This window comes from Condylura cristata, unplaced genomic scaffold (assembly GCF_000260355.1).
Source record: "Condylura cristata isolate star-nosed mole 26May11 unplaced genomic scaffold, ConCri1.0 scaffold00025, whole genome shotgun sequence".
NCBI lineage: Eukaryota > Metazoa > Chordata > Mammalia > Eulipotyphla > Talpidae > Condylura > Condylura cristata.
This window is the reverse complement of record NW_004567126.1, coordinates 30,482,897-30,501,024: the sequence shown is the minus strand read 5'-3', so window position 1 is coordinate 30,501,024 and position 18,128 is coordinate 30,482,897. Positions and strand designations below refer to the sequence as shown.

Here is an 18,128-nt window from a genome sequence, read left to right as displayed (position 1 = left end):
GGCGGCGGGCCGGGCCCGGGCCTAGGGGGAGGGGCAAACCTCGGAGGAAGCTCCCCGGGGGCGTTGACCCGCCCTGCGTGTGGACCCCCGCCCCTGCTGCGTGAGCGCCCCTCTGCTGCCTGAAATCACCCTCTGCTGCCGCAAGTCCTTGCTCCTCGCTCAGGCCCCTCTGCCCACGGAGCCCTCTCCTCCGTCTGCTAGCCCCTGTACGCCCAAACCCCCTCTTCTGCGTGGCGCCCGCCCCCTCGGCCGCCAGAACCCTTCCTCTGCCCCGAATGCCCCCTTTGCTGCCCTGCTCCCCCGCTGCATGAAGCCCTCTCTGCTGGTCCTTGACCGCTCTGCTCCGTTCACGGTTCCCCTCTCTGCTCCAGGGACGCCGGTGCTGTGCGGACCCCCTTCTCTGCTACCTGCACCCTCCACCGCCGCAGTGAAATTCGCCCATAGCACAAACGACCCCCCCCCCTTTTGTCTCGTCAACAGCCAAACCAGTGTTGCCCATTGATGTAGCGAACGGTCTGCAGCTGTCCCTGTCCTTTCGCGGACTTGGCAGCCAGAAAGGCGCTTGCCTTCCTGATTTATTTTTTGTGCTGTGGTCGACTGCTAACTCCCCAAATGGGGGGTTGTGAGCCTTGGTGAGGACGCCTCTCCGGAGGTCAGGCCTGCCTTCAGTACGGAGGTGATTTATTCAGGAGCCTTTTAGGAATAATCTGGACGCACCTCTGGAGGGAATCCGGCTGCTTACGGCCGTGGCCGCAGTACAGGTGCCGCCCTAAGCCGGCGGTCACTTCTGAAGTCATCTCTTGACTTCTCTACGCCAGCTCGCCGCCAGCTCCCTGCAACCCATCCTGAGGTTGAGCCCAGCCCACCTTTGCCCCCCAGAGTCTGTGGTAAAATGGCAAACCAGTGGGTTTTATAAACTACAGCGCAGATTTTGTTGCAGGGCACATCCGCGGCGTCAGACCTTCAAGTACTTTGTGCCAAATCATTACCACTTGCCACATGATTCTAAATAATGATGGATGCCAAGTATGTCCTCTGCCGATGGAAAAAGCGATTATGGCCTGCAAAGGTGACAGCCATTATTCTATAATTTAAGGAATTAGACATGACTTTCTGGTGACAAGTAAAATCTTTATCAGGAGACGCCTCGGCGTAGCTCCAGTGAAAGAATTGAGCCTGAACAGTTGGCGCTTGGATCTGTTGGCCCTGGCTCCCTGGCTCCCTTCCTCATTTAATGGGGTTTTGGTTGATTGCTTACAAGGTTACACTTCTGGAAGTGTCTTTCATAGTGAAAAAAACTTTTAAGAGCTATAAAAAGGCACGTAAGACTAGCTGGGAGCAGCTGGCACGGAGCCTGCACACAGTAAATACTGGCGGGTCTCGGGAGGCCCGGCAGGGCGGCGGGCGGCGTCTGTGCTTGGAGGCAGGACGCAGGTCCTCAGCTGGCCTCTTGTGCCTCAGTTGCTCACCTGTAAAGTCTTGGTATTAGGTAGAATATTTTGGAAGCCCCTGGATGTATACTTCAGAATTTTCTGCTCCTTTCGTGTTTCTCTGTTGCTGCTGCGGCTTTGCATTCACTTTTGTGACTTAATAAGGATTTTTTTTTTCCTCCCTGACATAGGTTTTGACCAGAACTGAGACATCAACAAAACATAAGAGAAAAAAGGAATTTTTTCTAAATGTTCAGATATTCTCCTTAGACAAAAAGTTAAGTGTTGTGTTCTTTTATTTTTTTCTCGGTGGGATTTTGATAAGTAAGCTGCCCTCTCCCCCTACCTCGGGGTGGGGTGGGGTGGGGAGGGGTGGGGAGGGTAGTGAAGGCCCTTCTTAAGCACTTATTGACAACTCTTTAGTTAATTTAACTAGTGCTTGAGAGGAAAACGGGTGAATTAGTTTTATGTCCTTTTGGGAATTGAAGAACTACATTAAGGCATTCTGAGTCCCCAGAGAGATCACGACTGAAAATTGAATAAATATGAATTATACAGAGATACACTTTCTGGGGTTCAGATAGGAAAATTTTCTTTGCAAGATTTATATCTTCTTTTTGGAAACTATGGCAAGCTCACCCATTGTGACATATTTGAGTCTGTGCCTGTCCTTCTAGTAAGAAATTTATTCAGAATTCATAAAGCAAATAACTGGCCAGGGTGTGTGGGTAGGGCATTCCTGTCTGCTCTTGCTTATCTAATCAGGGAAGGACATTCGAAAACGCCCAGCTCTTGCTTGCCTGTGCTCTGGGTTCGTCTAATGGAAGAATTCCCAGTTCTAAATAGAGAATAAAACTCAGTCCGGTCCAGTTACAAGTTCCTGGGCCCCAGCCTCTTTCTTCACAGCCGCCTCCTAAGCTGGCTTAGACTCCAGCTCACACTCTGCTCACACTTCCTGGGGGCTGCCAGGCTGCCGCGGTAATTGAATACTCCCTATTGAAAGGAAAGGCGTCCTTTTAAACTAAAACATACCTGCTGGGCTGTAAACAGCTTTTAGTGACATTATCATCTTCCCCTGAAAATCTAACAAAGGAGTTATTTGTGCAATTGAAAGTAGGATTTACCTCATAAAAGTCACCATTTGTATTCATTTTTACTCTCAAATCTCAAACCCTTTTCTGTCCTAAAAGAAAAAGAAGAAGCCTGCACACCCACCAGGGTCCTTGCTGCCGCTAACCTCAGGCGCTTGAATTCCTAGTTGACTGCGACTTTTGGCTTTAAATGGGAGGCTGAGAAGGAAGACAGTGAATTTAATTATCCTGTCATTTGAAGAAAAACACGTTTGAAAAGTCTTGGTGACATCGGTTGGTAGCTCATACGGGTTGTTTCTGTCCCTGCAGAATTAAGGTGAAGAGCACAGAAGTGGAGACCCTGAAGAAGTCCAGGATTGAAGACATTGCCTCTTTACTGGGTAGGAGCCTGTTTCTAGGCAGCCGTTGCTTCCCGCAAAAACTAACCCCGGGTACCCTTTTTCTCTTCATGCCTGAATGTAGGGAGAGGGATAGAAGGATCTATTTTTGCGAGCCTTTGTAGAATTTGCTAGTTTTGACTCCCAGGGTGGTGTGCAGCGAGTGTCCAGACCTGCCCATCACTCTTGCACCACACCAGGCTGCTTCCCTGGAGACGGGAGACGGGAGAGAGACTCGTCCTAAAAATTTGTTTTGGCTTCTTTTGCGCATTGTTAGTAGGACTGTGAAATGGTCCCATTGCTGGTCTGTGCTCTGGCCTGGGGCTGAGAAGCAGCTGCTGGGGCCCAGAGTGCAGAGCCGAAAAGCTGCTCAGAGGTCCCCACCCCTGGGCTTGTCATGGGTGCAAGGACTGCCTGGGTTTCCCCTTCGGGGACCGAGGACACGCCTGGGAAAAGTGGGCAGTGCACGTACCTGGTTGCCGTTCCACAAACCCAGACGTAACGGTGTTTATCTGTCTTCCACGTAAGAGTGCGCATTCCAAGTGCAAAGCACAGTCCGTCCTCTAAAAAGAGTGACCTCAGTTCCTTCCCACGATGTCTGCTCAGTAGACCCAGTTCCTGTGTTTCCGGAGGAACAGCTTTTGTCAGCGTCTCCGTGCCTTACCTGAGGCGCGTTGACCGTCGCCCTCCACAGCACACACCTCACCTCTGGTTCCGGCTGTGCGGGTGCTGGCCGTTGTAGTGGCTTTAATATCGTAGGTGTTGATGGAGGTGTTACGCCTGCTGCTGCAGTACTGTATCCGTTACCTTGTTGGAGTAAAGAGCTGTCTGTCAGGATGAACACAGAGAATAGTGGCAGTGAGGAGTCGGCCGGAATCTTGGCCCAGGATGCTCTTTTCTGGCTTAGCCGTGCACAAAAGCATGGACAGCTGAGCAGCCACAATGAGCCTTTTTGCCGGCTCGCCCGTGCCCTTGCCCCACCCAACACACCCAGTGACGAGTTCTTTATTATTTTATCTGGTGGCGTGGGTTTTCAGTGGCCCTGATTCAATTTGAAAGTGTAAGGCCTGGGGAGGATTTGCAGGAAGTCTGAATACATTCTGCTGGAAGAATTTATCTTTGTAACCTAATCAGGTTAAGGTCAGTAAATTTGTGTTTTGTTTTGTTTTAAATGAGGCCTGGCAGCCCTGCGTGAACAGCTGGTGTTTTGTACTTTGTCTCTGGTTTGGGAAGATGTAGGTGAGAAATGTTCGTTGGCCCTTTTGTACAAAAACCAGCGCTGAGAATCAGCCGGACAAGCTTTCCAGGCGCTGCTCCAGTCTGAGCGCTCGGCTTTGTTTGCTTTCTCCCTTTGCAGCCTCACAGGATGAGGTTCCTGCCGCGCCTGTGGAGGAGCTGACCTACAGGCGGTCACTTCGGGTGGCTCTGGATGTTTTGAATGAGAGAACCTGTTCACGTCAGGAAAGTTCTCCCAAGGAAGAAAGCGCTGCCCTGTCTCCCAGTGAGAAGCCCCCAGAGCTGGCCTCCTCGCCTTGTGAGCCAGACTCCTCAGCTCCTCTCCACGGAGATGGGGCGGGCAGCCTGGGGCTTGGGAGAAGAGAACACCAGCGACCTTTGGGACCGTCCGCTGGGGGAAGGGACCCCACGTGCAGAACGGATCGAGAAAAGGGGCGTGGGAAAAGCGGGATCCCGAGAGCCCTGCCTGTCTCTCCGGCTGAAGATGGGTCTCGGGATGGCAGTGGGTCGAGAACACACCGGAAAAACTGGACAGCCCCAAGTAAAAGGGGAAGAACTTCCGTGCAGGAGCCCGACTTGTGCCAGACCGGCCCTCCGCTGCCCGAGGGAGGTGGCAAGGCAGAGCGAGAGAGAAGGGCAGGCAGGTCTGCAGCCCCGCGCCAGCCTTCCAGGGCCGAGGCCGAGGACGGGGAGGAGGACTTGGGAAGCAAAGGCGAAGGCTTTGGCCTGGCTTTGCCGTCAGATGGCTCCACTGTGCCCATGGCCTGTCCAGAGGCCAGATGCCACCCAGCCAAGCGGCTGTGCCCGAATGGCAGACAGAGGCCGCGTAAGCCATTGAAGCTGAGGCCAGCAACGTTCCCCACGCAGGGGCCCACGGGACATCTGTCTGCTCACCACAACCCTGCAGATGGAAAAAACCCTAGCCTTCCGGACCCCAAGAAGGCGGGCGAAGGTAAAGAGTGTGGCTCACGCTGGGCGGCGCTGGGGCTGGGGCCCCATGGGGTCGCCGGGCGGAGCTGGAGAGGGGCTTCCTGATTCCTCTTTGTCTCTCTCCCACGGGGCTCTGGCTACTTCCCTTGCTCGCAGATACTTGGGATTTTATTTTTGTTTTGAAGTGGAGGTTGTGGAGCAGGGAGCCTGCGGCTGGGGGTGGGCAGCTGTGCACGCGGTGGGCACCGGCGCTGCATCTGCTCCCTGAGGGCGAGCTCACGCCCGCTGCCGAGAAGCCGCGAGGCACGCCTCACGCACTGGGCTTCCGAGTTCCTGTGCAGATCGGTCTTGTGTGGTGGCGGTCGTGCCCCGTGGATGTTTTCACGTGAACACTGACATCCCGCTTGCTTTTGGATGCTACTTCAGACATCGTGAACGCTGGGCCCTGACCCGTAACGTCCTCCTTGAGCCCCACTCCTTGGCGTGGCCTTGTCAGACTTCGGGGACCAGCCAGACCTCCTGGCCCACATCCTTGCTGCCTCGTGGTCCCCTCTCCCCGTACGTGCACCGTGAGGTGCAGGTTGGATCCGCGGAGGCGACGCAAAGAGGACTCAATCCAGAGTCCATGGCTAGGTCGTTCGATTGTCGGGCTGTGCTAGGGGAAAGGCCTGCCGGTTTCCTTGCACCACTCGTGTCTCCTGTAAATGTACCGACGTGCGCTGGTCTGAATGTGGCAGTGTGAGCGTCTCTGTGACCTGGGCTCGGTTCTTTTTTATGGATGAGGGTGTATCCTGAAGTGTGTTTCTGGGATGAGCCAGGCTCGACCATGACAGTCTGCCCTAACGTTGTCATCAGCAGGCCCTCAGTGCTCGGGAGAGTCAGCAGAGTCTAACTCCATTAATTCGATCCTGGAGGAAGATGAGGAAGATGAGGAGCCACCACGCATCCTTTTATATCATGGTAAGGAATGAGAAGAACAAGCTTGCTTTCAGTCAGTGGCCCCAGGGAGGTGCTGCTGGCACCCAGCCCGAAGGACCTGCGTGCGACTTCCTTGTGCTGGGCCACGACTGGGAAAGCCCACGAGTGCCCACCTGTGGCCCTGTCTAGAGTGCAGCGCGGAGGGATGGCCCTGGCCAGCCCCTTGAACCAGAGACATCAAAGGTGACTAGGTGGGTCAGTTGCAGTCGTGGGGTGTGGCCTTCCCGCTCAGGCTAGGCCGCGCGGCTTTCAGTCGCCAGTGTTTGCTGTCCTGTCCGGAGAGGCGGGCACAGGCGCCGTCTGCTGCAGAGCAGAGCCGATGGCATGTGTGGCGGGACCAGAAATAGAGACCAGAGTTCCCACCACCACCGAATAGGAAGTTGGTTTGCTTCAAAACCAGCTAGAACCATTATCATTTTAAACTCCCCCTCTCCTCCTAGGGTCGTGTTGTCGCCCAGCTCTTGCCACAGTCACGGATGCTTTGTGCTTCGGCGTCAGGTCCCTTGAGGCTTGCATTTTCCCTTTTTAGCTCAGCGGTAACTCGGATGTTTATTACGTCCCCACATGTTGTTGTGTGTATTTACTAGGCTCGAGGACTGACCCCCGACCACCCTCCTCTGCCCGTTGGGTCCGAGCGTTCCCACTCATAAGCGCTCCCACCGTGTGGGAGCTTCCTGAGTAAGCCAGAGCAGGGCTCAGCTGGCCCAGAGGGATCGGCCTTCTTCCGAGGGGGCACATTTGTTTGCCCCCTAACTGCCAGCCGGGGCTCAGGCCACCATTGCCCCCGAAAACCGGGCGTTGCTCTTTTCTGTGGTTTTGCTCCCATTTGGTTTTATTTTCACCTGTAGCGGGGTGTGGGGTGGGGGGTGTCTCTCTAGGTGTTTTCAGTCAGTCCCTGAGGTGGCCGTTGGCACTCAGGACCTGTTTGTCCTTGTGGGACGCTTGCAGAGGCGACTGCTCCCCGTGGAGAGGCCTCAAGCCCGCGCTGGCCTGCCTCTGTGCTGCGCCCCTGCCTTGCTGTCACTGTCTGGCCCTTACCTGTCCGCTCAGATGCTGCGGCTCCCTTTCTCTGCAGGGGTCTTTATGACTAGGGACAGGCTAGTGAGTCCTGTCCTGTGAGTTTTGTTACCTGGTTTTTAAAAATTCGCGCTATTTACTTAGCTGGAGTATTTTTGGTTGAAAATACAGTTTTGCCCAGGTAATTTTGGAGTTAAAATTCTCTTCCTTTTAAGAGACCATTTTCTCCTCCAGCTCAGGTTTTTAACAATGAAGTTCTCATGCTTTGTGTGCCACTGTCTCCTCTTTTTGTACCACACCATTTCAAAAGGTCTTATTTTGGAATAATCTGAGATTTCCAGAGCACTTACAAAAGTGGCAGAGTCCTGCCCACCCACTCCCCTCTGACACCCCTCCAGGACACCGCACAGGGTCTCAAGTAAGAAGCCTGCCTGTGCCCGCCCTCAGCCCCGCCCCACACAGGGGAGATGGCACTTGCATGCCAGTGAGGGGGATGAGTCCACTCCGAATTCTCTGAGCTTGTAAAAGTGGACTGTGTTAGCCCAGGTGGAAACAGTTTCACAGTAATTGTGTTGTTTCAGGCTGTGGATTTGGTGTGTGATGTGGATCTGACTTGTCTGTTCTATCTTTTTGTTTCTCTTTTTTTTCTTTCTTTTTTAATTCTAGAACCACGTTCGTTTGAAGTAGGAATGCTAGTCTGGCTTAAATACCAAAAATACCCCTTCTGGCCAGCGGTGGTAAGAGCGACCCTCGTCCCCTGAGAGCAGTTAGTCCACCCGGGTTACGCCTCAGGCCCCAGCCCAGTGACCTTGGGCAGGCGTTCTCACTAGTCATGGTTACTGGGAGAAGCAATGACATTCAGAAGCAGGGTTTCTGGAGACATGTTCCGTACACAAAGGGAACGGAATCATGTTGGCACAATCGAGTATGAGGTTTATCGGTCACATTTTTACTTACGAAGGCTTAGAAAGAGCCACCTGGAATAAAGTTCTCTGCTCACTTTAAATACTGTGCACTGCAGACTTTTTCCCCGTTGGAGCTTTCTCATTTTTTACATTTTATGGTAGAGAACAATTGTGCATGCAAAAACAGGCACTTGAAACCCTGCCCGAGCCCACTGTGGAGGACGAGTCTAAGTGCAGCTCAGTTGTGTTTCCCCTGTTTGCCGGTAAGTGGCACCTTGCGGGCAGGGCAGCCATCCAGCCCCTTCGCTCGCTGACCCCTTCTCCCTCAGGCACAGGACGCTGAGGGGTCCAGCTGCAGCTCTTTAATTTTTATTAAGAGACAATGATGTTTAAGCCCAGCAGGTATTCTGGAGAGGCCAGAGAAGCTTTTGTTATCTCCAGTCTGCTGTCGTCAGAGTCTGCTTGGCCTCTGTTAGCACTGCACGGGAATCGTGTAGGAGGCCTGACAGACGGGGCTGAGGGCTTCCTCGCGGCTCTGGGCTCAGTGTGGGCCCTGCTGGTCACCACTTGACAGGTTCTGGGGGTGGAGAAACCCGAATCGACCTTCCCAGCCAGCTGCTGGTTTACACCATACTGCAGAACAGGAGTCCAGGCCATTTTCAGGACCTGGGGCTCCGAGCGGGGGTTAAGTTAGTTCACTTGGGTCATCCAGAAAGACGAACCATCAGGGAACCAGCTACAGCCAGTATATGGAGAGCCCGCACCAGCACGTGTGGTTGCTCCCTAAACACCAAGCTAATGGAAGCCTGCGGAATTCCTCCGTAGAGTGAAGCCCAGGGCCAGGTGGTGGCGTCCTGGGCGCATGGCTGCTGCCAGCCTTGCCTTGTGGTGTGCCAGTGGTCCACCTTGCCCTCGGTGAGATGATTTCAACTGAGTCTTCACAGCCCTGGACCTCGCTTCGGCTCCTCATGTGTTCTTTCCTGGATTTGCCAACAGGTTAAAAGCATCAGGCGAAGAGATAAGAAAGCGAGTGTGCTTTTTATCGAAGGGAACATGAATCCGAAAGGGAGAGGGTAAAACATTGTTGTTTGCTTTTCACGAACAGTCCAGGTGAAAGCTAGAAGGCTCTGGGGTGGCAGAGTGGGGGTTGGGGGCAGGGTGAGGCCCTAGGGGGCCGGGGCCTTCGGTGATCGGGTTCCCCAGCAGAGGGTCAGAGACCGAGAGCTCATCAGACAGTTCGTTTCAGGGCGGTGCTGGCGGCAGAAGGTAGCCAGCCCAGCCTCTTGGTGTGGTCTCCCCTCCTGTCGCCCCACAAACGCAGCAGAGCAGTGACGGTGGGGCCGCGAAGGCAGCAACGGCCGCAGTGCGAGTTTGGCCTTGGGTGGGTGGGCTGCCGGGTCTGCCATCTGGCGTCGTGGGGTGCCGATGTGCGACGAACCAGCTGCGCGGCGCGCACACGGCCGAGCGGCACGGTGCGGTGCCACCCCTTCCTGCTGCTGGCTGCGCCCAGAGGGTGCAGGGCCTGGCGCAGGGACCTTCCCCAGGCAGCTGGACCGAGCAGCAGCCCCCATATACAGGCCAGGCCCCCCCAGTGTGTTAGCGGAGGGAAAGCTTTTTATGTCCCGAGCGTGAGTTCATCAGTGCTAACCTTTGCCTCTGTCAGCATCACCGTGTCTCTGAGAAGATTAAAGCATTTCGACTGCAAAGAGAAACAAGCGCTTCTGGTAGGTGGAGCCCTGTCTGTGTCGGGAGCGCGGCGTGTGGGTGAGTGACGGCGAGGGCCGTTGCCCTGAGTTCTCGTGCCGCCGGGGGCTGTTTGCCTGAGTGCGGTGAGGAGACCGGGGCCAGGGCTGTGTGTGAGGTGGCAGCGCGTGAACATCGCGGGCCCCGGGTGTGTGGGATGTCCCTGACGGTGTTAGCAGGAATCCTGGGCTGTCTTCACTGTCCCTGTGGCTGTGCCCCCTTTTCTATGCACAGGAGCTGGTCCCTTCAAAGATGCTGACTGGGAAATACTACTCTTTGGTGTTACAGCAATAAGAATGTGGGTAGGGTGTCAGCCACCGGGGCACTCGCCACGGCATTGGCTCAGGGTGGGCCATCTCGTTGAGGCCTGATATTGGGGCGCTGTCTGTGCCCGGATTGAGGGTGGGATGTAGACCCAGAGGCTGCAGGGGACAGTGCAGCTTTCTAAGGTCAGAGAGTGGACTTGGGATTGTAGCGGGGTATTTTTGACTTGAGTGTTGAACTCTGGAAGGTTGTTGATTGGAGTCCCTGGCTGAGCCTCTTCACATCTGTCTGACTTTATTCCCTGCAACTCCAGCCCGTATCTGTCCCAGACGCTCAGGCTCTAAGACGCACAGCAGGACCCTGTTCTACACGGTCCTCCCCAGGCCGCTGCAGCCCTGAGTGCAGGCCCACACGTTCTCGGGGGCTGAGTGCTCCCCACCTGCTTCCTCAGAACCTGGGTTACGAGGAGAGGCACGTGGGCCTCACACGACCCAGATGCCTGAGGCTGTCGCGGCGTCTTCTGCCCCGGGCCTGCCTGTGAGGGCATTGCCCCGTGGGGCACCAGTGGCTCAGCTCAGGGTCGCTGTGAGCTCCCATTTTCTGGTGCCTCTGTGGCCTTCAGCGTGCCGTTCTGAGACGCTGTCGCCAGGGTCTTCTACACTAGCCCATGCTCCCATCGCTGAGCACAGGCGCGGCCGAGGCCGGGCAGGCTGGGCCGGGCAGGCTGGGCCGGGCAGGCTGGGCCGGGCATGGAGCAGTCGTCTCTGCTGCTGCTGTGCCTGTGAGTGCCCCTAGGACTCACTCGGCTCGTGGTACTCCCCCTGCTTAGAGTTTGGGGGTGCAGACTAGGGCCTGAGTGGACCTGCCCTGGTGTCCAGGTGCCCTCTGTGCCCACTCTGCCCGGGCTAGGTTGTTGGCAAAGACCGCCTGGGGTTACTCGCCCGCAGATGGCATGTCTTACCCCTTGGGGTATCCCGCTTCCCTGCTTGGGTCCACAGAGTGGTCAGTGGCCATTTCCTGAGCAGCACAGCGCTGTCCTGGGCCTCTGTACATTTCCACCCAACCCTTGGGGTTCCCTTTATGAACAAGAAGCAGGAGGCGGCAGGAATGTGGTAGAAGCCCCAGTGATGGGCTAATTCCCACTGCCTGGGTTTCACAGAATGAAGCCAAGGAAGCCTTCGACCAGGCCATCGGCTGGTGCATCTCCCTGATCACTGACTACAGGGTACGGCTAGGTATGTGGCGCTTCTGCTGCCGATAGCAGCAGGCCTGGCATCTGTGCAGTGACCGGGCCCAGGACCATGTTTGGGGTGGTCAAAAGGCTTGGGTGGGGACAGTGGGCACCTTTGGTGGGGGTCTGACCTGCCTCCAGAAAAAGCTTCTGGAGCAAAGGCAGGTGGGCAGGCTCCTGGGCAGAGCCCAAACCCGGGGTCTGAGCAGCAGGTGGATTTCCTGTGACCCCAGCTGGTATTCTGCCCATCCCAGTCTGGCCTGTGGAGCCTTTCGACTGCGGCATCATTAGTAAAAATGCCCTGGACTTCCAGGTGCCCCTGGTATCACCTTGCAGTGCTGGTGGGCTGACCACCCATGTCCCACGGACCTGCCACAGGGGGGTCTGTGGGGACTTTCTGGGCCTCTCCTGTGCCCCCTCTAAAGTTTGACTTTCCTCCTTTGTAGGCTGCGGCTCCTTCTCTGGCTCTTTCCTGGAGTACTATGCTGCTGACATCAGTAAGCCTGCTGGCACCTCTCTAGAGGTGCCCTCGACGTGGTCCTTCAGAAGGCAGCTGCTTTGTGCCCCGCGCCCTCGCTGAGTTGCCGCCAGCAAACCCAGCCGCGCAGCTCCCTGGGATGCTGTTAGGCACCGCAGGCCTCCCTTGCCCTGGGGCCTGGTGGTCGTGCCAGTCCGCAGATGTCTCTATCGGTGCCAGTATGTCAGGTGGCTGCCTGAGCACGGAAACGTCCCACTACTTGTCATCTCTTGGTGTTCTGTGTTCTCTTGGCCACTGAGAGTGGGACTAGGAACAGGGGCTTGGCTCTTTTAGATGAAGCCTGGCTGGAGGGCAGAGCTGGGCAGAGAGATGGTCCTGGCAAAGCAGCAGCCCTTTAGGAGGGTGGCGGTGTTTCCTTGCGGGTCTCAGGCTTTCTTGTGTCCCCGGCACTGAAGCCACTCTGCCACGCCTCAGCGTCCTGCAGATCATCAAGGGCCAGCAACGCGGGAGGGAGGGAGGCAGCAGGGACCCCTAACCAGAGGAGCACCCCACGCGTGCGTTTTCTTGCGGCAGGTAATCCCGTCCGCAAGTCCATCCAGCGCGATGTTTTGGGGACCAGGTTCCCTCAGCTGAGCACAGAGGACCCAGAGGAGCCAGCGGAGGGGAGCCCCTGGGGCAGGCGGCAGCCCTGCCGAAAAGTCCTGCCCGATCGGTCTCGAGCAGCGCGAGACCGGGCCAACCAGAAGCTGGTGGAGTACATCGTGAAGAACAGGGGTGCCGAGAGCCACCTGTGCGCCATTCTCAAGAACCGGAAGCCATCCCGGTGGCTGAAGACCTTTCTGAACTCTGGTCAGTACGTGACCTGCGTGGAGACCTACCTGGAGGATGAGGAACAGCTGGACCTGGTGGTAAAGTACCTGCAAGGGATCTACCGGGAGATGGGCAGCAGACTGCTGACACGGGTCAACGGTGACGGGATCCGCTTCATCCTGGACGTCCTTCTGCCCGAGGTGAGTGGCTGGTGGAGGGTCTGTCCACACCGCAGGTGGTGGGCCAGGCCCTGCGGGTGGTCAGCCCAGGTGGTGAGCGCTGCCTGCTTCACTGTGTGGCTCTTCCTGACGGAGAGCCTTGGGAAGAGGGTGTCTCACCTTTTCTCAGCGCTGTTCAGTGGGGCTCGGAGTAGGTGAGCATCCGACATCGCATCAAGTTATTTTGAGGTTCAGAGAGGGCACACAGTGGGGCCGTGCAGGTGCAGAGAAAGAACATGATCAAACTCAAAATTTTTGAAGTTTATATCGTGGGAAATTTTAGCTACATCCGAAATTAGAATAGCCTAGTGAATCCCTTTGCGCCTCTGCCCAAGCAGAATGTAATCTCACTGCGAAGCTCCGGAGGTGTGTTGAGACTTAACGCCTTGCACCGCCGGACATTTTTTATCCATCATTACATTTGTGTTTATGTCTCAGGGATGACCATGTCTCCAGAGGACATTAGGTCACATCTGGCCACATCTGGCTGGCAGTGGGGTTGTTCCTGGTGTCTCATGTGTAGGAGCTCGGAGTGCTGCTTAGCCACACAGTGCCCGAGATGGCTCCCAACAGAATTTTCTTCTCATTTTCTCTCAGCCTTTAGGACTGCAAATTCTCATAGGTCTTTCCCTATGTCTGCAGCACTGGGTTTGAGGAAAACTCTGAGCTAAATCCTAAGATTCTTTTTTTTTTTATATCTGTTATTTATGCCTACAAGAACTGGGGTACAGGCCAGAGGTGCGGAGGGGTGAGAGGATTCACCAGAGGCAGAGTGGGGAGCAGAACAGGCAGATCTACTGAAATCCACTGCTGAGGGAAGCAGGCGGGAGACAGGAGAGGTCTGCTGCGCCCTGGGGGTCACTCCCTGGCCGGGGATGGCCCTCATGCCGCAGACAGCCTCACAGTGCTGAGACTTAACCCCTTGCACCACCAGGGAGGCCTTCATTAAGATTCTTTAAAAAAACTTTTTTAAACAAAACCACAATCCTAGTACTTCACTGAAAAAATTAAGGTGATATCAGACATCTGTTGCACATTCAGATGATCTCTATTGTATCTTTACTTTTTTTCACTGCAGACTTATTTTTAAAAATACACTTGCTGGTTTGGGGTCCTGCTTCTCATTTTCTTGCAGCTTTTAGGGCTGAAAATTCTCAACTGTAGCCCAAAAGATAACATTACCAATTTAATTAAACTTCACTCGAAGCAGCAGTTTCGCGATTATGCACATACTTTTTGGACCATAACCCGGGTGTGTGTGGAGCTGACCCGTGTGAACGTGGATGTCGTGCTGCGTTGCTTGAGCTGTGCCCACCGCTGCGTCTCTGCCCCTTGCAGGCCATCATCTGCGCGATTTCTGCTGTGGACGCAGTGGACTACCAGACAGCTGAGCAGAAGTACATCAAGGGGCCCTCCGTCAGCTACCGGTACGCTGCTCGCACGCGCTGGCCTCGTGTCTGTCTTCAGAGGCAGTTATTTGCATACACACTGGTAGTCCTGACTGATCTGACCGCGGATCCTCCCGTAGTATAAGACCCTTGTCGGTCAGGGAGCTGCGTAGCCCTGAAGCGGCGTGTGCCGGCCCGGGCGGAGGAGCCTCACTGGGGCCAGTGGAGCCGCCAGTGGCTCCCGTGCGCTGACATGTGGGCAGAGCTGTCTCCAGGACCAGGGGCTGGCCCTTGCGTGTACGCTGGGCCTGCCACGCCCGACCTCCTGGGGTGGGGCTGAGCATTTAGGACTCAGCCTTTGTTCCCTCGTGCTGCAGCCCCGTCTGCCTGATGGCAGCAAGATTAAGAGGCAGCAACACTCGCACACCTCCTTGCTGGTCAGAGGGGGGCTGTGATCAAGATGTCACTTTTGCTCGAGCATTTAGCTGCCCTTGCATCTCTGGCCCCCGGAGGCTCTAATTCTGTCTCTGGGCATGCTGCCAGGCCGCACCAGGAGCAGGCCAGCCCACAGAGTAATGACAGAGTTAAAGATTCAGCTGGAGGCACAGGCCAGGGTCTCTGTTCAGAGCTGACTGGGTGGACTGTCACAGCATATGGGGCCAGGTTGTTCCTGGGGCACCTGGGTGTGTGCCAGGCTCAGTGGACAGGAAGTCCACAGCTGCCCACAGAAGGCCACCCTGGTTCTGTGTGCAGGATATTGACTCAGCTAAACTGACAGAGCGGGAGGGCCTTTGGAAACAGAAACATGGTATTTTTGTCACTGGATCTTAGCGATCTAGTCTAGCACCCTATTTTTCTGCATAGAAGAACTAGGGTATAGGCCAGAGGCAGTGGGTGTAAGAGAGGACCCACCAGAGACAGGTGGGGGAGCAGAACAGACATATGTTGCTGAGGGAGCAGCGGGCAAAACAGGAGAGATCTGTCACCCCTACGGGTAACTCCCTGACTGGGGGTCGAATGCTGGCTGGGTGCTGAGACTCAGTCCCCAGGCCACAAGGGAGGCCTTAGCCCAGTACCCACGAGAAAGGAACAAACAAGCATCTTGGGAGCCAGCACGTGTCTGCTCCATCCTCCCTCAGTTCCAGGAGCTGAGCCCTTTGACCCGATGATCACGTCTCCATCTTCCTAGTTCCTCTGTGAGGAGTCCTTCGGGGCACTTGTGTCCAAAGGGTTACTTCAAGGGATTCCTTGACCTGCCATGGAAACCCCAGTGGGGTCCGATGGACACACCGGCCTCAGATGGGCTGTGATAACAGGAGCGTTCTTGCCCTCTGGCCATCAGTCTTGGCTGCGTGAACTTTGGATTGTGCACTCTGACGTTGGAAGTCACTTGTTCACTTCCCTCGGCATCTCTTGTTTAAGTGATTCAAATAGCTGTGCAGACCCTACTGAGCTCACCTCCCTCCACAGAAGCGTCCTGTTAACGTCTGTGCTGGTCTCACTGCTGCTGTGCCATGGTTCTTGAATAATATTTGATGTCAGTGTCAAAAAGAATCCTGGCCAACAGCGGCCAAAAAATCATTTGAAGACCTGCTTTCCTTAAAGCTGCATCTGCAGGATCATTGATGGTACTGAAGATGAGCGACGTCACATTCTCGTTTGAGCTCTGACCTCTCTCCTGCGTGTGTCTGGGCTGTCTGCAGGACCGGTGCGCCTGGTGTCTGGCCTGGAGGGCGGCAGCGTGTGATTAGTTGGGGTGACAGCGTTCATGCTCTTCCTGGGAGGCCTTGAGCCTTCCTATTCTCGTTACTAAGGAAAAATTTTAATGTGGTGAAATATACACATTATAAAACGTGTGTCTGAACCAGGGGAGGTGCTCACCTCAGCGGCATCAAGCACATTCGCGCTGCACAGCTGTCCCCACCCTCCAGCTCCAGAACTTTCTCCACTTCCCCAACTGAACCCTGCCCCTGGTAAGCACTGTTCTGCCTCACGCTCTTTAAAACACAGTGGTCTCTAACATGGCACTTTCTGCTTCTGTTTTCCTGAAGGGAAAAGGAGATTTTTGACAACCAGCTCCTGGAAGAGAGAAGCCGGAGGTGCTGATGTGGACGCGGCTCGCGTGTCCGCTTTGGGTTGTCTTTGTCCTTCTCACCGCATCTTCAGCTCCCGCTTGCTGGGCTCCGAGGAGCTGTTTCCTCAACTCCCTGAGAGCCAGTTCCCTTTTCCTCACTTGCTTCGGGAAGGTATAGTTCCTGGGAGGCTTTTAAAGGACAGAAAGGCATTCGTTTATTTCATATTTTTCTATCACTACTTGTAACTGTACTGTATGGTTTATTATAAAGTATGCTCTTTTTTTTTTAACATTGAAAAGCATTGTACACAATATTAAACGGGAGTTTGGAAAAGAACGTGATGGGAACATTGGGGTGCTTCTGGTCCCGTTTGCGTGGCTTGCTCCTGAGGTGACATCCACGTGTGCTGTGCTGCTTCCTCTCTGCCACTTTGGGCAATCTAATCCAAAAACAAACGGAAGACCAGCTGCTTCCCCACTCCTCAGCCCTGCTGTGGCTGCCTGGGCGGCTGCTGCTCGGTTCCCTGTGGCCGGAGTCAGCTCCCCACCCCCAGGCGCCTTCGCCTGACTTCGCCTGATCCACGCTGGGTGCCGAGCCTGCTGAGAGCTGTGTAAAGGCCGTGACTCAGCCTCACGGCCTGTTCTCAGACCACAGTCGTGGAAATTCTGTCAAAGCCACGCCCCAGTTGGGCTAGCTGGTGTGGAAATAACGTTTTGTGGAAGTATATGTTTAAGTTCATCTTAAGACACTGCCCCTTCACTTCTGCTGTGACTGCACGGTGACGTTTGGGTGGGTTAGCGCGCCCCGCCATGACTGGACAAGTCGTTACGGGGACGAGCGCTTTCATGTCCCCTCACCGACTGCAGCCTCCACAGAGGGAGATTACCATGGACTACAGGTGAATTGAAGAGCAGGGCAGGCTGGCAGGCTGCTGACGCATGGCTCCCAGAGCCCGGTGTTCCTGCGTTGATTGCGCTGAGCGCCAGGGACGGGCAGCCCAGACCCTGCCTGGCCCAGCTGTTTGCCTTGCCCTGCTGCCGTCCTTCCCAGGCGTCCCCTCTGGGTTTCTGGGTTGGGCTCCAGGGGAGGGGCCGCACTTGCTGCAATGGCTGCCCGCTGCGCCCAGAGAGCAGTGGCACTTCAGAGGGCAGTGGCGCCATGTCTGGTGGAGCAGCTGGCCTGTGAGGGCCATTCTCCCCGGGACAGAGAGTACCTCCTCCCGAGGACAGGCCTGCCCCAGGGGTCCCTGAGGCTGGTTCCCACCAGCGCGCTGCATCTGAGCGAGCTTGCGCACCCAGGCTTTCTCTTGGGTGAGGAGATTCGGCCGGCCCCATGGCCTGTGGGAATGACTCTTCCTGTGAATGGGGTATTTCTATGTCTGTTTCTTTGCTGTTCTTTCCCGTTCTCCAGCTTGGACTGTGGCATTGAACTCTACAGACTGGAATTAAATGTCGTTTTAGAGCTCTAGCTGTGCTTTCTGAACCCCGCCTGCCCCCTCCAAGGCGACATGCCTGCACAGGATGCCCTGTCCGGGTGCCTGTTTAAGGTGTTACCTCATGGGCCATTGCAGAGCGGACCTCTGTCAGCTGTGTGGCTCCTACCCCACACCTGTCTGGCACCCTGCTCTGTGTTAGCCTGGCTGTGTGATGTTTTTGTGGGTTCTGAAGATTTGTCTTAAAACTCTGGCCGGAGGCCACTGGGGCAATTTGGCGGGGAAGGGAGGGTGGTCTGTTGACACTCCAAGGTGTCAGCTGGCCTTACAGCTGGGTTACAGTCGGAGCCTGGCTGCCTGCCAGATGAGGAGTTACCTGCAAGTGCCCGGGAGGAGTCCAAGCCCCCTGGGAAGCTGCTGGCTGCTTGTGAAGCTCCCAGGACACAGATTTCACCCAGCCCCTGTGGGGTGGCCTGGGCACATGTCATAGAGAAGGCTGCCCTGATCATCCCCCCTGGCTACCGA

The 18,128-nt window shown here is 55.6% G+C and overlaps 1 protein-coding gene across 1 annotated transcript; it reads left to right on the top strand.

Moving 5' to 3' along the window:
- Positions 1 to 883: 883 nt before the first annotated feature.
- On the top strand, positions 884 to 17,784 carry LOC101621591 (PWWP domain-containing protein MUM1). Its single transcript, XM_012729775.1, has 14 exons — positions 884 to 1,069; positions 1,622 to 1,707; positions 2,831 to 2,901; positions 4,075 to 4,137; positions 4,256 to 5,086; positions 5,923 to 6,024; positions 7,726 to 7,796; positions 8,961 to 9,037; positions 9,628 to 9,688; positions 11,131 to 11,206; positions 11,649 to 11,699; positions 12,254 to 12,690; positions 14,047 to 14,135; positions 16,148 to 17,784. Exons 1-14 carry the CDS (start codon positions 1,013 to 1,015, stop codon positions 16,200 to 16,202), a joined length of 2,127 nt encoding a protein of 708 aa, XP_012585229.1. The 5' UTR covers positions 884 to 1,012; the 3' UTR covers positions 16,203 to 17,784.
- The last annotated feature ends 344 nt before the right edge of the window (positions 17,785 to 18,128 follow it).